This window comes from Rhinatrema bivittatum, chromosome 4, assembly GCF_901001135.1.
Source record: "Rhinatrema bivittatum chromosome 4, aRhiBiv1.1, whole genome shotgun sequence".
NCBI lineage: Eukaryota > Metazoa > Chordata > Amphibia > Gymnophiona > Rhinatrematidae > Rhinatrema > Rhinatrema bivittatum.
This window is the reverse complement of record NC_042618.1, coordinates 397,832,014-397,853,979: the sequence shown is the minus strand read 5'-3', so window position 1 is coordinate 397,853,979 and position 21,966 is coordinate 397,832,014. Positions and strand designations below refer to the sequence as shown.

General features: G+C 42.1%; 1 protein-coding gene across 5 annotated transcripts in view; it reads right to left on the bottom strand.

Annotated features, from left to right (window-relative positions):
* SLC25A26 (solute carrier family 25 member 26) overlaps positions 1 to 21,966 on the bottom strand; it is a 373,630-nt gene that overhangs the window by 32,141 nt on the left and 319,523 nt on the right. For 4 of the 5 annotated variants that reach the window (XR_003856626.1, XM_029601046.1, XM_029601047.1 and 1 more), the window contains one exon: positions 17,418 to 17,487. The exons of the other annotated variant lie outside the window; for it this stretch is intronic. Coding sequence is in view for 3 of the 4 variants with exons in the window: in XM_029601046.1 (XP_029456906.1) it covers positions 17,418 to 17,487 (70 nt within the window). In the remaining variant the exon portion in view is untranslated. The remainder of the gene's footprint in view (positions 1 to 17,417; positions 17,488 to 21,966) is intronic. 5 annotated transcript variants of the gene reach the window in all.

Genomic DNA, 21,966 nt, shown 5'->3' with positions numbered 1-21,966 from the left:
CAGAAGTGCTCCCCATAAGTTTGTCACCTGACTGGACTGAAATGCAATTCAAGACAACTTGCCTTATATCAAAATGAACTTAATGTTCAATGTCTGTTAAATATATGGCTAGAAAACTTTCAAATGACTTTCAAAGCAGCAGAATCAGAGAAAAAACCCTGTATATTCTCCCTAACTGAGATACTAAAATATGGATCCTCTCATGACCTGATTTAAGAGGCTCTCAATTACCGTATTTTTCGCTCCATAAGACGCACTTTTTTTCCCCCCAAAGTGGGGGGAAAATGTATGTGCGTCTTATGGAGTGAATATAAAAAAAACAAACAAAAATCTAACAACCCCCCCCCTTGACTCCCCCAAGACCTGCCGACTTAGTTTACCGCAACCCCCCACCCTCCTGACCCCCCCAAGACCTGCCAAACGTCCCTGGTGGTCCAGCGGGGGTCCAGGAGCGGTCCGGGAATGATCTCCTGGGCGTGGGCCGTCGGCTGCCAGTAATCAAAATGGCGCCGACGGCCCTTTGCCGTCACTATGTCACTGAGACCGACCAATAGCAGCGGTCGGTCCCAGTGACATAGTGAGGGCAAAGGGCCGTCGGCGCCATTTTGATTACTGGCAGCCGACGGCCCACGCCCAGGAGATCGTTCCCGGACCGCTCCTGGACCCCCGCTGGACCACCAGGGACGTTTGGCAGGTCTTGGGGGGGTCAGGAGGGTGGGGGGGTGGCGGTAAATTAAGTCGGCAGGTCTTGGGGGGGGGTCAGGAGGGGGGGTTGTGGTAAATTAAGTCGGCAGGTCTTGGGGGGGTCAGGAGGGTGGGGGTTGCGGTAAATTAAGTCAGCAGGTCTTGGGGGGGGTCAGGAGGGTGGGGGGTTGCGGTAAATTAAGTCGGCAGGTCTTGGGGGGGTCAGGAGGGTGGGGGTTGTGGTAAATTAAGTCGGCAGGTCTTGGGGGGGTCAGGAGGGTGGGGAGTTGTGGTAAATTAAGTCGGCAGGTCTTGGGGGAGTCAGGAGGGTGGGGGGTTGTGGTAAATTAAGTCGGCAGGTCTTGGGGGAGTCAGGAGGGTGGGGGTTGTTAATTTAAAGTGTGGGATGGGGGGGGGGTTTGGGGGGGGAGGGGTTCCCAGAGAAAAAAGTTTTCTGATCTGGGGAGTGGACCGAAATGGCCCTCCCCAGACCCGAAAACAAAATGGGGAGAAAAAAAAAAGCTATGCACTCCCCTAATTTGCTCCAGAAGACGCCCAGACGCAGAGCCGGTTTAGCACAATTTTTTTTTTTTAATTTTCCCCCTCTGAATCCTAGGTGCGTCTTATGGTCAGGTGCGTCTTATGGAGCGAAAAATACGGTAAATATTCATGATGGAAAACAATAACAAAAAAAATCTTTTGATAACAGAGCTCTGGGACCAAGGTCCTTGCTCGCGATTAACCCTGAGACTTTATATTACATTCTCTTAGCTGACAAAATTAGAATGGATCTTTCCACACATTCTGAAGGAAATCTTTCTTTCTTGTGCATCATATCATCATCAAAAGCAAATGATGCCATTCATTAACCATGTCATATCACAGCAGTTTCCAAAGGCATGTCACATTTTTCCCTTTTAAATCAAATCAGTTGGGATACGATACTAGTATTTATACAGCAAAAATATCAGAGGAGAAAAATTGTTCATTTATTTTTTTTTTATAATTTAAATTTTATTAACCGGTAAGATTAAGAACATAAGAAATTGCCATGCTGGGTCAGACCAAGGGTCCATCAAGTCCAGCATCTTGTTTCCAACAGAGGCCAAACCAGGCCACAAGAACCTGGCAATTACCCAAACACTAAGAAGATCCCATGCTACTGATGCAATTAATAGCAGTGGCTATTCCCTAAGTAAACTTGATTAATTTATCGTTAATGAACTTCTCCTCCAAGAACTTATCCAAACCTTTTTTGAACCCAGCTACACTAACTACACTAATCACATCCTCTGGCAACAAATTCCAGAGCTTTATTGTGCATTGAGTGAAAAAGAATTTTCTCCGATTAGTCTTAAATGTGTTACTTGCTAACTTCATGGAATGCCCCCTAGTCCTTCTATTATTCGAAAGTGTAAATAACTGATTCACATCTACTCATTCAAGACCTCTCATGGTCTTAAAGACCTCATTAATATCTCCCCTCAGCCATCTCTTCTCCAAGCTGAACAGCCCTAACCTCTTCAGCCTTTCCTCATAGGGGAGCTATTTCATCCCCTTTATCATTTTGGTTGCCCTTCTTGTACCTTCTCCATCGCAAGTATATCTTTTTTGAGATGATGCGACCCAAATTGTACACAGTATTCAATGTGCAGTCTCACCATGGAGCGATATAGAGGCATTATGACATTTTCCGTTTTATTAACCATTCTCTTCCTAATAATTCCTAACATTCTGTTCACTTTTTTGACTGCTGCAGCTCACTGAGCAGATTTTAAAATATTATCCACTATGATGCCTAGATCTTTTTTACCTGGGTGGTAGCTCCTAATATGGAACCTAATATCGTGTAACTACAGCAAGGGTTATTTTTCCCTATATGCAACACCTTGCACTTGTCCACATTAAATTTCATCTGCCACTTGGATGCCTAATCTTCCAGTCTTGCAAGGTCCTCCTGTAATGTATCACAATCCGCTTGTGATTTAACTACTCTGAATAATTTTGCATCATCCGCAAATTTGATAACCTCACTTGTTGTATTCCTTTCCAGATCATTTATATATATATGTAGCACAAATACAGATCATTTATTTATTTATAGCACAAATACAATAAATAAGAATAGATAAATTCAATTTACAATGACCAACCATGTACATCAACAATACTATCCAAGCAACTCAGATTTCTTGTTTCAACTCCTGCCCCAAACAATAAACAATCTCACATCATGTAGCTATGACCACCTGTTTACCAATCGTTGGAAGCTCTAATTTCCCACATCTGCTGGTATATACAATAAGGATATTTTTGGATCTTTGGGTACAATTATTTCCACTCATATTCTTAATAAAGCTAAGCACTTCAAACCACAATTTCGCAATCACTGGACACTCCCACCACAAGTGGAAAAATGTGCCCACAGCTCCACATCTCTTCCAACATCTATCATTAGAGCCTTTAAACATTTAACTCGGCCTAACAAGCGTAAGATACCACCTGTACAACACCTTGACCCATTTTATTTGATTAAAGTGGAAACTAAACTCCTGCTAATGACAGTGAAACATTGATCCCACTCTCTTTCTTCTAGGGCACCCCCCAAGTCAACTTCCCAGGCAATTTGACATGCCATTTTCACCTTTAGTTCCTTATTCAAAAAGACATAAATCCTAGAAATTGGCTTTTTAAACAGATCCACCTGGTCATGGTAGTTTTCAAAGAGTGTTTTGCCCTGTTTTAGCTTCGTACCAATCTTTGCAGAACAGAAAAAGTGGATTAGCTGGTTATAAGGAAATCAATCAACCTCTAACAAAGGATACATCTGTTGTAATTTGTGAAATGGTATCAAGCCCTGCCCTTCCCAAATCTGCTCCCATCTGATTAGTCCCTTCCCTTCCATCTCTTTATCACCTTTTGTTCAGTCCCTGGAGTACAATTCTTATTAAAGAGGAAGATGGCTAAGTGGTAAGCCTGCTTTTCTCCCACCAACCTTGATTTCCACTTTCCCCACACCTTTAGGACCAGACTGGAAAAGGGAGACAAACCAGAAAGCCGAAGCGTCCCTCCTTGCCAAATTAACGTTCAATGGAGGGGCTCCTGCCCTAGTCTTGGCTACCCTAGCCCTAGGCTTAAGTTCCCCATCCTTATGCGAATGTATTAAAGCACTCAACTGGGATGCAGCAAAATATCACATTAAGCTAGGGACATTAAAACCCCTTCTTATCCTCTCTTGAAAGAGAAACAATCTAGAAACACTAGGGCACTGACATTTTCTGATGAACCTGAGTAGTTTCTGCTGCCATTATGTCAAGAAAAAAAAATCTGGTACGTCCACTGGTAAGGTCTGAAAAAAAAAATACCAAAAATGGCTATCATTTTAATGATAGCCACCCTCCCCAACCAGGAAAAATCTGTCCTATCCCACCTGTCTAAATCTTTTTGTATACTTGATACTAAAGGAACATAATTAAGCTGAAACAGCTCATCCATACTGGGTTCTATTTTTATCCACTTCTGCGCTTACCCGGAAAGGAAGCTTTTCCCTTATGCCCACCAATTGCTCCCCAGGCACAGACATTCAATAGCTCTGATTTATCCTCATTTACCTTAAACCCTGTCACTGTCCCAAACATTCTCATTTCTATCAGCAGTGCTTCAAGTGATATTTCTGGATTAGTCACCGTAAACAGAAATGTCATCCACAAACATTGATAATTTATAATTATGGTGACTCACCAGCACCCCCTGGACCCGTGGATTGCAATTCACCCTTTCTGCAAATGATTCTAAAGATAGAGCAAACAGCAGTGGTAACAGAGAGCAGACCTATCTGGTGCCTCTTTTTACCTTTTTACTCCAAATGAAGTCAAATAACCTCCATTGATCTTAAGGCAGATCTTTGTATAAACGCTGAATCCACCCAATAAAATTGGTCCCCAACTGTATTTTCTTTAACACTTTAAATAGAATGGCCAGTGGACCTTGTCAAAGGCTCTCTCTCAGCATCCACTGCTAGCAATACTGCCGGAACATTGTCATCTTGTGCCTGCCAAATTAATTCCAAAACCCTCCGAATATTATCTGAAGCTAGCCTCCTGGGGACAAAGCCTGATTGGTCTTCATACATAAGGAAAGGAGCCACCATCACTAAACGTATTGCTAGTATCTTGACCAAAATTTTCAGATCTATATTAATTAGGAAAATTGGCCTGTATGACCCACGTAACGTGTGATCTCTTCCCCCCTTTTGCCAATATGGTTATCCCAGCTATGTTAGCCTCTGATGAGACTGTACCCCATGTCCGCAGAGAATTGAACACGTCCACTAGCGGCTGGATTATCACAGACTGAAATGTTTTATAGAACTTGGTGGTGAACCCGTCTAGTCCTGGAGATTTTCCCAATTTTAATCCCTGAATGACTTGATCCACCTCACTATGATAGATTTCCCTATTCAAAAGTTCCTTGGCCTCCTTCGGCAGAGTAGACAGTTTTACACCCTGCAGATATTGTGTAATGTCCTGTTCCTTCATATTTTTATCTGAAGTGTAAAGCTCCTAATAGAATCTTGTAAACCTATTGCTAATTTCCTCCGATTCATACAAGAATGCACTCGTATGACTTTTAGTTTTATTGATAAAATTCTGTGTGGCCCAATCCTTCGATTTCCTCACCAACAGTCTACCGGATTTGTTACTAATTTCAAAATCCTTTGCTTTAAGATATCTGATACACTATTTTAGCCAGATCAAGTGCCTACAGTTCTCTCTTCGCTGCCTCCAGCTCCGCTAACCTGCATGGATCCAGAAACCTTTTGTGGCTCAGTTCCAATCTAGCTATATGTTGCAAAATAAATAACCTTTTATCTGCCCACTCTCTTTTAAGATAAGTAGCTCTGGAGATCAGTTCACTCCGCACTACTACTTTCAAACATTCCCATACCATACCCGGGGAGACATTCTGTCCTGTTAAAGTCTAAGCATTCCCGTACCTCACCCACAAGTGAATCAGTAAAGGTTTTATCATATAACAGTCTGTCATTTAAGCACCAGTAATGCCTGCCAGCACTCCTACTCATTTTCAATGCTAACCAGACTGGAGCATGATCTGACCAATTAGCCACCTCAACCTCATCTACAAGATCAACCAAGGATTTATCAATCAAAAAGAAATCCAATTGTAAGACTGATGCACATTGGAAAAATAGGTATAATTCCACAGGGTAGGGTTTTTAAATCTCCATATATCTACTAATGCACGCTCAGAGATCACATTTTTAAGTGCCTGTCTAAGACTCTTTGGCCCCCTAACCCTGACCCTGTATTATCAAGGTATGGGTGGATATATTGTGAGACTGAAATCCCCAGGTAGAATGTGATCCTCAGCCCACCCCACCAAGAGAGTAGAAATGCTGTTGAAAAAGGGGCCCTAATCTACATTCAGAGCTAAATATTGTTTAGGAAAGAATTTATCCCACAACAAGCATTCTTTGTGTTTGGGTAAATGGGTTTCTTGACAGAAAATTACATTGGCCCACAAATCCTGAGTCTCTTGAAACAGAAGCTTGTGCTTAGCTGGGGAATTTAATCCCTTTTATTAATAGAAACCACTTTCAGTCCCCCCCCTCAATAAACAATAACTCCACTACCTTCCTGCTCTAAGTCCCCCCCTATAATAACACTGTATGACAGAACATCACTCACCCACCAATTTGTTGTAAAGCCTCATTAACCAACCACTGCATCTCCCAAACCCCCTCGTCCCCATCCCCACCTGACACACATTGACTTCCCTTCTCTGCGGACCCCCTCTTCAAAGACTGAAATAGTACCACATCGCCACCCTGTCCAATCCCCAACCCCCACAACATATATATAACTGGCGTTATCTACTCTTGATTAATGGATCCTCCCCTCCTCTGAATACCTGGATAGCATGGATACCGACTCTAACATGTGGACTATCTCTAGTCTGGACTACCTCTAGTCCGGAATTTGTTTCTCTCCCTTTAACTTAACTTTATATTTTTCTTCTAGCTTCCTAAGCTTCCAAGTTCACAGTCCTCGTTTTAATGTAACTTTGTTTTTTCCTTTATCTAGTTATTTTACCCCTGTTCGATGTAAACCGTCCTGATATGGTATTTTAACCATGAAGGTCGGAATAGAAAAATGTTAAATAAATAAATAAATATAAGAAGAATTCCCTTCTCTCCCCTGTTAAACAAGAAATATCGCCACTTAATCCTTGGAGACCTTATGGAAAACGACTGTTCCCAAACTCAAAGGTTTCCTAACTCCTCATGCCGGTGCTTTCTTAGACAAAAACAATCCACCAGAATGCCTCTGCAGCCTTCTATCTCCCTTTCCACTCTTTGCCACCTCAGAGGTTCACTACGTAGCCTTCCACTTTCTGCAGCTCGCACAGTGATATCAGAAGATGAAATATCCATACCTACTGCTTGCAAAATGTCCACCGCTTCTGCAGTGCTGAAGCTCAGGTCAAAAGGGAACAGCCACCTATATTTGATATTATTGCCACGGAACAGTGATACAATGTCCCAGAGCTCTCTTCACTTGCGCATGGTGGAAACTGCCAAATCCTGATATACTTCCACCTTATGTCCCCTTCACAACACTGGCCCTGACTTCCTCACTGCCACAACATTCTCTTTTTGAGAAAAGCTATGAAAACAAGGAATAATGTCTCATGGTAAATTATTACATACAGTTCCCAGTACTTGTGCGCTCTTTCCAGTTTTATCACCGGGACCTCCGCTGACTCTGATTCTGAGTTCAAAACTATCGCACATATGCTGGAAACCAATTAAGAACATAAGAAGAACATAAGAGCATGCCATACTGGGTCAGACCAAGGGTCTATCAAGCCCAGCATCCTGTTTCAAACAGTGGCCAATCCAGGCCATAAGAACCTGGCAAGTACCCAAAAACTAAATCTATTCCATGTTACAGTTGTTAGTAATAGCAGTGGCTATTTTCTAAGTCAACTTAATTAATAGCAGGTAATGGACTTCTCCTCCAAGAACTTATCCAAACCTTTTTTAATCACAGCTACACTAACTGCACTAACCACATCCTTTGGCAACAAATTCTAGAGTTTAATTGTGTGTTGAGTGAAAAAGAGCTTTCTCCGATTAGTTTTAAATGTGCCACATGCTAGCTTCATGGAGTGTACCCTAGTCTTTCTATTATCTGAAAGAGTAAATAACAGATTCAGATCTACCTGTTCTGGACCTCTCATGATTTTAAACACCTCTATCATATCCCCCCTCAGCCATCTCTTCTCCAAGCTGAAAAGTCCTATCCTCTTTAGTCTTTCCTCATAGGAGAGCTGTTCCATTCCCCTTATTTTGGTCGCCCTTCTCTGCACCTTCTCCATCACAACTATATCTTTTTCAAGATGCGGCGACCAGAATTGTACACAGTATTCAAGGTGCGGTCTCACCATGGAGCGATACAGAGGCATTATGACATTTTCCATTTTATTCACCATTCCCTTTCTAATAATTCCCAAAATTCAGTTTGCTTTTTTGACTGCCGCAGCACACTAAACTGATAATTTCAATGAGTTATCCACTATGACGCCTAGATCTCTTTCTTGGGTGGTAGCTCCTAATATGGAACCTACCATTGTGTAACTACAGCATGGGTTATTTTTCCCTATATGCATCACCTTGCACTTATCCACATTAAATTTCATCTGCCATTTGGATGCCCAATTTTCCAGTCTCACAAGGTCTTCCTGCAATTTATCACAATCTGCTTGTGATTTAACTACTCAACAATTTTGTATCATCTGCAAATTTGATTACCTCACTCATCGTATTTCTTTCCAGAGCATTTATAAATATATTGAAAAGTACGGGTCTCAATACAGATCCCTGAGGCACTCTACTGCCCACTCCATTCCACAGAGAAAAATGTCCATTTAATCCTACTCTCTGTTTCCAGTCTTTTAGCCAGTTTGTAATCCACAAAAGGACATTGCCACCTATTCCATGACTTTTTACTTTTCCTAGAAGCCTCTCATGAGGAACTTTGTCAAACGCCTTCTGAAAATCCAAATACACTACATCTACTGGTTCACTTTTATCTACATGTTTATTAACTCCCTCAAAAAAGTGAAGCAGATTTGTGAAGCAAGACTTGCCTTGGGTAAAGCCATGCTGACTTTGTTCCATTAAACCACGTCTTTCTATATTTTCTATGATTTTGATATTTAGAACACTTTCCACTATTTTTCCTGGCACTGAAGTCAGGCTAACTGGTCTTTAGTTTCCCAGATCGCCCCTGGAGCCCTTTTTAAATATTGGGGTTACATTAGCCACCCTCCAGTCTTCAGGTACAAGGATGATTTTAATGATAGGTTACAAATTTTTACTAATAGGTCTGAAATTTCATTTTTGATTTCCTTCAGAAGTCTGGGGTGTATACCATCCGGTCCAGGTCATTTACTACTCTTCAGTTTGTCAATCAGGCCTACCACATCTTCTAGGCTCACCGTGATTTGGTTCAGTCCATCTGAATCATTACCTATGAAAACCTTCTCCGGTACGGGTATCTTCCTCCTCCACCAGTGTTCCGGCGGGGGTGGGTCCCCACTGACTCGGGCTCGGCAGCCCGTCGGCCATCTTTAATTCTGCTGCTTTCTCTGGCAGCTTTTTTTCCCGCTGCGGTTTCCCAGACATGTCGCTGTTGCCATACCAAAAGTCGGCAAGCTGCCGTTGGGTAGCCACGAGGGAGGCGAGGCTTAGCGTCTGGGGCTAAAAGAAATCGCAGAATGGCGGTATGAAACGGCTCCGTTTGGGGGGAGGACTGGGAGCAGACTAGGCTTGCAACCTACCCGTGCATCAGATCACATGGTCCTCCTTGGTTTCCATTTTTAAAAAACTGCATACAATGAAGTTTCATTTGCTGCGTCTCAAATAAATAAAGTTCTTTTGAGTTCCCCGCAGCAGAGATTTAAAACAATATAGATTTCATCCATGAAAAGTTGTCCATTTTTGAGGGTATTTCAGCATAATTATATTCTATGATAGCTTCAGATTACTTCAGTACTACTATATCATAGGCAAATTGAAAGATTAAAGTTTCACCTCGGATCTTACTTAGCATGTCATGTAACATTTCATAACATATTTCTGACTCTGGTATTACTATAATTATGAAAAAAAGCTTATGTTCCCTTCATTAGGGGAAAAAACATTGAATCAAAATAAGTTCAGCTGAATACTGAAGCTTCTTTCATGCATTTTTCTTTTTGGAAGATTGTGTATTGTTATGAGATCATATTAAAAACTTAAAAAAGAACTGGATCAGGCCAGTCCAGGGGCAAGTCATATGCACTGCCATACAGGTCTCTGGTTTGATCCTTGAGTTGGTTCCTCCAAACCCTTGGTTGACTAGGGGTGGGGATGATGCATAAGCAGTGCTCCTACCATGTGACAGAGGCGGCCAATCGCACCGATAGCCACTGTCACACAGTAAGGGCAAAGGGCCATCGGTGCCATTTTGATTACTGGCAGCTGACGGCCCGAGAGTGGGAGATCACTCCCGGGACCCCCTCTGGACCACCAGGGAATTTCGGCAAGTTTTTTGGGGGGGAGGGGTTGTAATTAATCAAATTTGAAGGGCTGGGGTGGGTTTCAAGTATCGTTTCGGGGGGGGGGGGGAGCCGAAATAAAATCGGCCCAAACCACGGGTAAACAAAATTTCCCGTGGCGGGCCAATATAAGTCTGGGGGAGGGGGGGTCGGGCAAGTCTTGGTGTGCAACCGTGCATCCACCTATAACTAGGGCTTAGTTTTGGAGTAGTTTTGGAGCTTATATTTCAAGCTCACTTCAAAAATCCTGAAAACTCAAGCAAGGGCTTTTTTTCAGGGTAGGGTTTATTTTCGGGGAAACACGGTATATATAATCATTGAATATATGTTAGTTTTCATTGCATATGCATGGGCATATTAGGTTCTGGCTATAATCATGTAACAAGATGAAGCTTTATTCAGAACACACAGAATACTGGATAAGATATGTCATACTGGGTCAGACCAAAGGTCCATCAAGCCCAGTATACTGTCTCCAACAGTGGCCAATCCAAATCACAAGGACCTGGCAAGTACCCAAACATTAAATAGATCCTATACTACTAATGCCAGCAACAAGCAGTGGCTATTCCCTATTAATAGCACTTTATAGACTTCTCCTCCAGGAACTACCATATACATTCATGTATAAATCGAAATATTTTACCCTCAAAAATGGTCCTAAAAATCGCAGTCATCTTATCCATGGGTCAATTTACATAGTGCTGGTACGACGGCACTTTCAGTTCTGCAGGCATGTCCTCCCTCCTCTCAAGCCAGGGTCTGATTGGCACACTTAGAACCACGTGGTTCGAAGCACACCACTGGGCTGCCGCAGGGGAGGGGGGAGGAGGGAGGACATGCCTGAACGACCACAAGTTAGTCGTCATCATAGCAGCAGCGATGGATCCGGAGGAGTTGTAGGGAAGAAGCTGTCCTACCACTACACTGAGAGACTGCGAGGGAGGAGGAAGGATGTTACTGAGGAAGTGCCATCATTGTCCAGATAGCAGCAGGTGAGTTAAGGAATCAGGAGGGAGGAAGGATTCAAACAGAAGTGACAGCCATGAGGGAGGGAGGAAAGGATTCAGTCAGCAGGGACAGCCATGGCGTAAGGAGGGAAGGAAGGATTCAAACAGGAAGGACAGCTATGGGAGAGGGAGGGAAATATTCAACCAAAAGGGACAGCCATGGGGAAGGATTCAGACAGCAGGGCCAGCCATTAGAATAATGACATCTTACACTCAGGAAAATGAGCGCTGAGAAGAAAAAGAGCTTCTTAGACCGCATCGCTGACACGGAAGATTATAGAATGTGCAAAGGGGCCAATAATTGTGTAGCTGCAGGAGAATTTGACATTAGTGAAAAACTCGTCAGATTGGCAAAAAAATGAAGAAAAGCTGCTAGAAATGCCAAAGTAAAAGAAAGCCTTACGTTTCAAAATTGCGTCTTTTGAAGGAACAGAAAAGGATTTGAATCCCTGGTTAATGGAATGCAGACAGAATGGCTACATTGTAACTAGCTCGAGCATTAGGATTCATGACCTTCAAATGGCAAAAGAAGAAAAATATTCAGCAAACGAAGGTCTGAAAGATTCACAGCATCATCTGGTTGGTGTTTGCGGTTCATGAACCTATATGGGTCATGCCTTCATCAGCGCACAAAGATTTCACAGAAACTGATAAAGAGATGAAAAAATCTGTTTGTTCCAGAAATTCATTATTCAGCAGAGAATAAAGAATAATTTCAGTACGAATAACCTTGGTAATATGAATGAAACACCTACGATATTTGATACTCCTGGCAATCGCACTGTACCTGGCATTGGTAAGAAGACCATGCTTGTAAAAACAATGGTCATGAGAAGACCCATTTCACGGTAGTCCTGTCTTGCCTGGCAGAGGGCATAAAACTACGTCTAGTGGTAATATTCAAGAGGAAAATGATGCCAAAGAACCTAAAAATTCCAGCAGGCGTTACTGTTTGGGTTCATCCTAAAAGCTGGATGGAAGAGGAGGGAATGAAATGGTGGCTGTGCAATGTGTGGGGTAGGCGACCAGGTGCGGAGCAAAGAAAACGACCATCGCTATTGGTGTGGGATATTTTCCGCGCACATATAACAAGAGGATGTGAAGGACGATGCAAAGAAAATGGCGATCACATTAGCATTGATTCTAGGAGGTCTGACATTAATGCTCTATCCGTTAGATATCTGTCTCAACAAGCCTTTCAAGGACCAATTGCGGCATATGTGGCAACAATGGATGAGTTCTGGTCATGCTAAGTTAACAAAAGGAGGGGAACCTGATGAAACCAGACATTGATTTGGTAGTGAAATGGGTAAAAGATGCCAGGGAGTCAATTCCACCAGAAATGTTCAAGAATTGATTCCTGAAAGGCGGCATTAGTAATGCTATTGATGGATCAGAAGATGACATCTATGAAGACAAAGACGAATCAGCATCAGATGATGATTCAACAGATGGAGACAGCGAAGACAACATTTACACTAATGGCATCACCAAAAAACAGTTCCGCAATTTATTTGGACATTCAGATGATGAAGAATCGGACTTGGAAGGATTTGAATAAAAGAGAAGGATTCAAACAGCAGGGTCAGCCATGGGGGAAGGAGGCAAGGATTCATACAGCAGGGACATTTTCTTACGTTGTTAAATGATGTTTCTTATAAGACCCATTATTCTTCTTTTAAAAAATAAATAAAAGTAATTTTCTTAAGATATTGGTTTGTTTCTTAGTATGATTTCACCATTTCATAAAGCCCCTCACTGTGTGTACCTATTTAAAATTCTATAGGATGGCCGTCTAATAGTCTAAGGTGAGGTGTTAGTGGTGGTTTTGGGTTTAGGGGCCAGTTTTGCATGTAGAGTGAGACGTTCGAACAGCACAGTACACCTTGGTGAAGATTTGACATCATTTGGAGTGAGGAAAGTTTAACAAAGATGAAATTTTGATGAATCTAGAGGTAAGTTAGCCGGATGACTTAACCGGCTAAATCTGGTTGGGCCAAAGAGCTGTCCTAAAGTTAGCCGGCTATATTCAATAGTGCAGCTGCTTTATTGAACATACTTCCAAAGTTAGCCGGATATGTTTGCTAACTCTGCTATCCAGATTGTTTCTAAATATTGACCTTGCATTGTTTTAGTAGTGACATGCGTGCATATCATACTCTATAACTTACAATATGCAATTCTAGCTGTTAAAAGCCTACCTAAAAAACCAGGTTTTTATTCCATCCCTAAATTTAGAGAAATCTCAATACAAATCTCAATGGTCCATGAATTCCAAAGGACTGGGGCCTGGTAACTGAAAGCTAAAGTCTGATTTCAGATGAAGAAGGAACTCTTAGAAAATCCAATTAAGAGAAATGTAAAGATCTTGTGGGTGAATAAGGAGTTAACAGATCTGTGACATACTTGGGATGGCCTCTATAAACAGATCTGAAACCAAAGTTTAAATTTTATTCTAGCAAGAGCAGAAAGCCAGTGTAATTCCATTTACAATGGGCTAACATGATCGTAAATCTTCAGACAGTAAATCAACTTTTCAGCCATGTTCTGTAAAAGTTAGTCATATTAAAGAGATTACTGGAAGCCCCTAATAAAGAGCATTACTATAGTCAATGTGACTAAGAACAAGAGTGTGAGCCAATTTTTTGAGATCTTGGTGGTCTAGAAAGGATCTCAGATGATGGATATAATGAAGAAAGTAAAGGCAGACTTATACTAAAGTTGCTATTTGGTTAGTTATGGTAAATTCTGAAATCAGTTTAATACCTTCTTTTGTTGGCCAGCAGTTTTCTCCTGCACCATTGGGCTTTCAGTTCAAATTGCAACCAGCCGGGATACAATGCCACAAGCCTTCATTTGCAACTACCTGGAGCTTTCTCCCCAATTTATAATCCTTCTCCCAACTCACTTTAGCCTAGCCACTGCAGCAACAGTCCTCAGCCGGGGAGAGAAGGGGGAAGTGAGGAGGTGCAGGGAAGATGGACCAGGACTCCTGGAACCCTGCAGTCACAGGCTCCTAAGTCCGGACAATAGATGTTACCCATTGCATGATGGATGGGACTCCTTCCCAGGTGCTGTGAACACTTCTTCCACAGTACTCCCAAGCTCAGGGAGTAGGAGCCTGTACTGGGAGTCATTGCCAGGTCATCCGCATGACAGTGTGCAGAGCTTGCCAGTCAGTCATTAGGCTGGTCCTAATATTCTTAAGAGAGCTAGCACAACAGTCTGTCCCAGTATGGTTTTAAAGTCTTACTACAACTATAACCTGTTAATATTACCTTTTATTAAAATGTTTGCTAATGTAAAAGTTGAGTCTTATTTGTAATGGTGAGACTGCTAATGCAACTGCAATAAATGGAAAAACTCTAGCATTAAAAAAATACAGTTGAATGACGCAACATTTCCCTCCTCTTGCCAAGAAAACAGACACAGTAAAATGGGATATTTCTGGTATTACATTTGTTAAGATGGGCCAAGATGGTTCAGGGCAGCAATGGTTTCTCAACAGGTGTCCTCATTCTGTACACTGCCATACATTCACTCCCAATGAAAGAAGAAAAGTAATGCATGCTTGTTTAATCTTAAAATATCACATGCTTGTTTTTAAAAACAACTTCTCAAAAATTGTGAGGAAAATAGCTCCAGTCTCTTACCTCATTTTTGTGTTCCACCTCTCAGGCAAAGCAGATTACATTCAGATACTACAGATATTTCCCTGTTCCCAGAGGGCTCACAACCTAAGTTTGCACCTGAAGCAATGGAGGCATTTGTGACTTGCCCAAGGTCACAAGGAGCAGCAGCAAGATTTGAACCCTCGCTTCCCTGATTCTCAGCCTACTGCTCTAACCCACTAGGCTACTCTTCCACTCCTTGCTCACCAAAGAAATACATAATAGTGCCTATATGAACCTAGACAATTACTTTATGTAGAAAACTAATGTATTGGCTTCTAGGATGTTTAATAGAAGCCTAGCACAGTCAAACAAACAGATTTTATGAAAATATTTAACAGGGTCTTCTTATTTAGCTTATTCTAGTTTGTTAGCTCTGATTTCCTGTAGTCCAGCGATCTTGCCATACATGCTAACTCTATGACTAAGACAAAAAATGATACATGCTCTTTTGTAAGTTACATACAGCGAGTGCCTTCTGGACAGACATAAGTCACAGCATGTGTCCTCCTGCAGGAGTTCTCAGTGAGAGCCACACACAACTCTTATTTCCAGGCTAATGACAACGGATACTCATCACATGGATTTGCATATCTATGCCTAAGAACTAGGTTAATTTGCATAGCTTACCCTGAAAACAAGACACATCTGTGGCCTTCAAGGATCAGAATTGAGAGCACCTGCAGTGCTCTCACCTAGTGCAGTGGTACTCTCACCTAGTGCAGTGGTACTAAGACCAGTCCACATGTCCTCCTTAGCCAGTTTGGTTTTCAGGGTATCCCTAATGAATATGCATAAGATAAATTTGTATACACTGGAGACCCATTAGGGATTGCCTGAAAACCAGATGAATGAGGAGCCCTCGAGAACTGGTTTGAGCATCACTGCTCTAATGAATTTAAGCATAAAAGTGCAATTCTTACAGCTAATTCCATTGGCATGTCTTATAATTCTATATTCAGTGGTCTTATTTTCTGGATTAATCCTGCATTGTCCTCTTCTGTATCCATTTTTTTTTTTTATAAAAGAAAACACTGATCTCTTCTACAAGAAAGGCTTGCATAAATTGCAATTTATAAAAACATCTTATGAAAAGCTATCTAATGTTTGAAGATGTAAAATTAATGGCATCCATCCTCCTGATTAATTTTGAAACAGTTAGAGATCTGCTTCTTAAGAGTTGCAAGAAAATGAGTTTATTGTTCAGCAACTTATTTAAAATATCAGGCTCCACAATAAAGAACTGTATGACACTGGATACCAGAGATAGGCTATCCTGGAGATAACTGTCCTGAGGGTCCACGTGAGTCCACAGAGATTCAAAATCTGAATAGCAGTTCTATTTCTCTGTACTTATCATCCATATATTTCTAAACTCCTGAATAATACAGATGGCTCCTTGAAGTCAAAGGTTCCACATTTGTCTCCAAATAAAAGGTCTGGACTCTATGTGAAATGTATTCTCTCACAGGTCTATGTTTACACTAACACCTCAAAGACATATTTTTAAATTAATGATTGCAGTGATAACCTTTGCATTGCTATTCTGTGAGGCACAAAGGAGCATTTAATTACACCCGTCTTCTATTTTACTACTTTTGTGCAGCCATGGAGATCAGCATTGCTGCTGGCAGCCTGTTTGCTGGATTTCTTGTCCCTTTCCTTAGAAACAAAAACAAATCCATGAAAAAGGAAATACTTCCGTATTCTTATTTTCTTACACTGTCAATACATTTATTGATGAAATAGAAATTAAAAAAAGGTTTCCTTTAGATATAAGCCCTGCAACAAGGCAACATGGAGTCCTTAGTTAAAAATGCATTCAACTTTTGACTTGTCAGTAATACAATATTGCATGCTGTCATTCTTATCCTCTGTGCACTGTCCTGGGACTGCCCAGATGTTTTGTCCTCCTGTTCTGCTACCCTGAAGGCTTCGGCTTTTGAGCTGTTGCAGCAATCTCCTCTGCTCTCCTGACACTAGTTAATCTACAGCACTGTCAAAGCTGTCACATGAATTGTGAATCATGGCCTCTTGCTGAAATCACTTAAACCCCTCCAGAACGGCCTGAGGCAGACAGCTGCACCAGCCAGCACCCAAGCGAAGTCTTTCCTCACAGACGGGTTTACACATCATCCTCAGAAGAACCTAAAAGCCTGACTGACAGGCTCTACGTTTCATACAACAGAAATTTGTTAAAAACAAATTACCTGTCTTTTAAGTGAACACCTTCTTTTCCCCAACAACCCCCCACCACTGTTTTTGTTTCTTTTTCAAGAGATTTTCCTCTCTCTGAAAAACAACAGGAATCATTTTTCTCAAAACAAACTGGAATTAAAAAAGAATGCTGCTCTGGTACACTTAATATATTTTCCCATTTCTTCTTCCTTCTTTGGTGTTTCTCAGTGTAACATATAATCCTCCGCACCTGCAAAAGCTCCACAGACTGCAGCCTGCCAAGAATCCACCACATGACCTTGCTTCCATGACCAGAGATCCTGTAGTTAAAGAGAAAGAGAAATAAAAGTTCTTAAATATGTGAACCCATCTGAACGCCCTTTGGGTTAACCTTGAGGATGGGAACCTAAGGAAGAAGTTATTTTTGTGGCATTTTTTAATGATGTAATATGCGATGTTCCCAAGAAGCTTAACTTTGTGCTAACAGAAGCAACTGGAGTGGGAGAAAGATCAGGAATTAAAGAGTTGAAAGAAATCACTTTCAGATTTTAAATTTATAGAGCTTTTTTTGTGCCTGCAGCAATATAACTTTTCAAATATTTCCTGAATGTATTTTCTTTGATATGCAAATCAATGCATAGTACAACACTGAGAATAGCACACAAGATCCTGAATACAAATGATCTGTGCTTAAAAAAAAAATAAAAATCAGTCAGAATGAAAGACCTCTCTTTGTGAACTCTCCCAGTGTTTTTATTTGCAAAGGAGCCAATCCATCCCCAAATAAGGGTGGAGAAGCAACAACCGGGGTTGCACTCCACCTCCAGATCCCAAGGGCGAGGCACAAGGTTGGAGAGAAGAGGCTGGGGTGCAGGCCAGTGACCACAATATAAGTGTAGTCTGGCCTGCCCACCAGCCTCTTCTTTTGGCGGTTTCTTAGAAGAGCTCACCTGACAGATCATGTTGGCGTTTTTACCTTTGGACTGCTCCCGGTGGTGGTTCCTGTTGATGGGGGTCTCAGAGCCTCGCTCTCAGGCGATGCACCCCCTTTCACGGCTACCTCCAATCGAGGCATTGAGTCTAGTCACGGTCTTCCCTGTGCACGGGCCTGTTTGGGGGGGATCGCTGGCCTCCAATGCTGGATGGGTGCTGTGTGCATGACTCATGCCATGCCATCTGCCCCTTCCCCCCATAGACATGCCTGACTTGGAGCTGGCACCTTTTCATTTTTGTGCAGCCCCCTGGTGGGGAAAAAAAGGAAGGTTGAGATGGGTGGGCCCTTGCGGGCACAGATCGTGTTTCAGTGGCCTTCTCTTTTTCAACCAGGCACTGAGGAAGATTGGGGTATGTTTCGGCTGGCAGACACACAGCCTTGTGATGTACCGAGGCAGATGCGTGGAGCAGATGTTGAGGTGGGTGCATGGCCTGCAGTGTGCTTTTCCAGCTCTGGTGTGGGACCCAGGTGGTGGCCGCATCACACATCAGGCAAGCAGATATAAATGTTATTAAAAAATAAAAATTAAGGGGAAAAGCAGGAGACTGCGACATGGGAAGCCCATGCTTTTTTTTTCGAGTTTTGGCAGGAAAGGGGAGCTCAGGTTGGGCAGCCAGAAACTGTCGCTGACAATGGCCACCTTAACGAAGGCCAACCCAGGCAGCCATGATGGCAAGGGGAAGTTACGCTCAATAGGATGGTGGCCATCACTGATTCTTCTAAACTATGTGCATGAATCCTGCACACATGGCAAAACATAGTGTGCACAAAAAATCCCCATATTTGCATTATACTGGCTCGTAGTGCACAAATTTAAAATCAGCTTATAAAATGTTCACTAGTTCAACAAAAACTTTTTTTTTTTTTTTTAATACCTAGCCTTTCAAAAATTAAAAGGACCATTGGTGGCCATCCTAATTAAGGGCAATGAGCATCTTGCCTGAACATTGGTAGCCATGCGTCAGTGCCCAAGGAGAATAGTATATTGGTTATGGGTATCGCCCAGTTCTGGAAAATTATGGGTGGGCAAGTTGCCATATTTACCTGGGGCATTAGCAGCCTTGTGATGATCAAATAAAAAAGTGCCACCTGCATATTTAATAACTCCAGTGTATTATTTTTCTGTTTTGATGTTTTGTGTATTAAATAATTCAGTATCTTCAGCAAGTCACCTTAGAGGACCCAGAAAGAATACAGATATGATATGATACATTGGAGATGGTGAAAACTGCATCAATACCATCAAGCGAGAAAAGACCAGTGACCCACTTTGCACAAAACAAACTTCTAAGCGTTGTCTTGTCACAAGTCTGCTTTCCACCAGTGCCTTGTAAAATCCATGATATATTTACTATTTGTCTCTCACTCTTTATACAAGGATTCTAGTTATTACAGAGGTGACTATACTTGTGACCTGGACAACGGGTAGGGAGAAAGACGGAGACTCAATTAACCTGCCGGCTCCATCTGAATGGTTAATCCTTGCAGATCCTTACCTCCCCCATTCATGGTTAGGTTAACCTCTTTGCTTCCCTGGAAGGAGGACTACCTCCTAGAGGACCTTAGGATGGTGACCATCATAGTTTCAGCATGTTATTCATTTTCTACCCTCAGCCTCATTTGCTGTATTCTAATAGCCAGATGATTTGCAGCTCTTAAGCTCTGGTCAGGATAGTGGATGATATCCAGCTGAAGGCTCCTTGCCATTTTCATCAGCTGACAGGGGTTTTTTTTTGTTTTGTTTTTACACTTCCGACTTCACTTTTATCAGGGAGCTTGGGGCCATGGCTCCATCTGCCATGCTGCAGACATACTACAGTCATCCGTGACTTTTCTCAGGCTAGTCATGAAGACGAGCATCCAGCAGTAACATATTCCTGCCATGTCCTTCAGCTGCTGTATTGTCCAATGTGTGCTTGAGTTGCTCCAATTCACATATGTACCTTCCTGTGCAAGGACCCTTTAAGTAACCTTATACTTTCCTCTCATTTAAGCGGTTGGTTACAGGCTTACACCAGAACTGGTTGGACCTGTGGGATTTACCTCTCACTTCGCACTTGATAAGTCTGGAGAGTAATCAGGTGTACTCATCTATGAATGGCAGGGAGTATCAGTTTCAAGAAGGGGCTGCTATCTGACTAGGTACACACAGATCACTTGGGTTAGCTCCGGTGGGTGACTCACGTCACAGGGCAGGTTCTCTGTCGTATGCTGGGTTCTGCAAGGCATTTATTGTATATAATAGGCATCAGAGTCCCCAGACATTTGGGGTTTGGCAGTTAGGGGGTGAGACTTTAGCTTTTTCATCGTTAGAGATAGTTTTGTATTGATAAGGAATAATTTTGATTATGTTGTCATCATGTGGAAGTTGTCAAGTTATTTTAGTTCACTGACAGAAAGCGATCCTTAAGGACCCAGGATAAAGGCCACGTCTTTTTTTGGTTTGGTTTTTTTTTATTTTTGTGTCCACTAGTGGCAACAGACAAAATCATCTTTATTTTCTACCATCACAGTAATGCATTTTAAAAGTTCTCTCACCTGCTATGTCCATTTCATCTTTCACCGCAGTCAATGTCTGATGTGCTCCTTTGCCACATAACTCCCTTCAGTGAACTAAAACTGCAGTTTCTGAAGCAATGCTCTGGTTAGCTGCTCCTCTTTACCTCAGCCAATGACTGATTGTTATCAGATTTTAAATGATTTTCTCTTCCTCCTCGAATGCCTCATGTTTAATGTCTTTGTTCTGTTTAGTCCCTTATTTGTACTGATTAAAAATAAAAAAAAAAATCATCTGTGACCTTCCCTGTCACTCAACCCTCTATTTTGGGTATTGAAATCCAAGATCTATTTATTTTCTTTATTTCCAAATTTTATATACCATTCACCCAGTACCAGACTGACCAGAACGGTCAGTCTTGGCTTGCTCCCTTTCAATCTGCTGCACACTGTGATAAGCCCTAGATCTAAATGTGGAGTATCAACTATGTAAATCAGGAAGTATCATTTACCACAGGGATAGTAATCCTATCTGGTGCACATTACCTCCAGCGGAAGATTTGCTCTGCTATGATTCATTGCTGGCAGAGCAAACCAGGCCACTTTACCATTGGACAGTACACAAATATGACAGTGCATACGCTCAAGGGCTTAATCTTTTACTTCTGATGACATAGTTGTGCTTCAAGTCCAGGAGGCACTGACGTAAAGTGGCCTGGCTTGCTCTGCCAGCGGCAAACCTCAGCAGAGCAAATCTTCCGTTAGAGGTAATGTGAACCAAATAGGATTACAATCCCTGTCTCTCTCTCCCCAGGTGCACTGTAAACCCCTGGTAGGTGTACAGTCTAGCATGGTGGCTTCTTTGGTTTTCTTTATCGGGACAAGTAACTCTGCATAAGTTCACTTGCATCCCCCTTAAGCACCATGTGCTATTTTCGTGTATCCTTGAGAAGGAGCACGGTGAACCACCTGCTGGTCAAGTAATTTATGATAGCAGATCCTCTTTGCATCCTACACATGCAGCACATGCTGCGTTAATAAATCCCAGGGTGGTGCTTAACATGGAGCCTTCTCTGCCACTAAAGTGAACGACTTCAAATCAGCCACACTAAAGAGATTTCCCCAGGGTGGGTGGGCGGGGCAGTGGTCCAGGTGTGGACCGTGACCAGATGCGATTTGTTGTGGCAATACGGCATTAATTACAGAGTTCAAAGTGTGGGCCCATATGTTTTTCAGCAATATGCAGTGTGTCTACACTAATATAGTGCATTACCGAGTTCTGATTTTGGATAAGTTCCTTGAGGAAAAA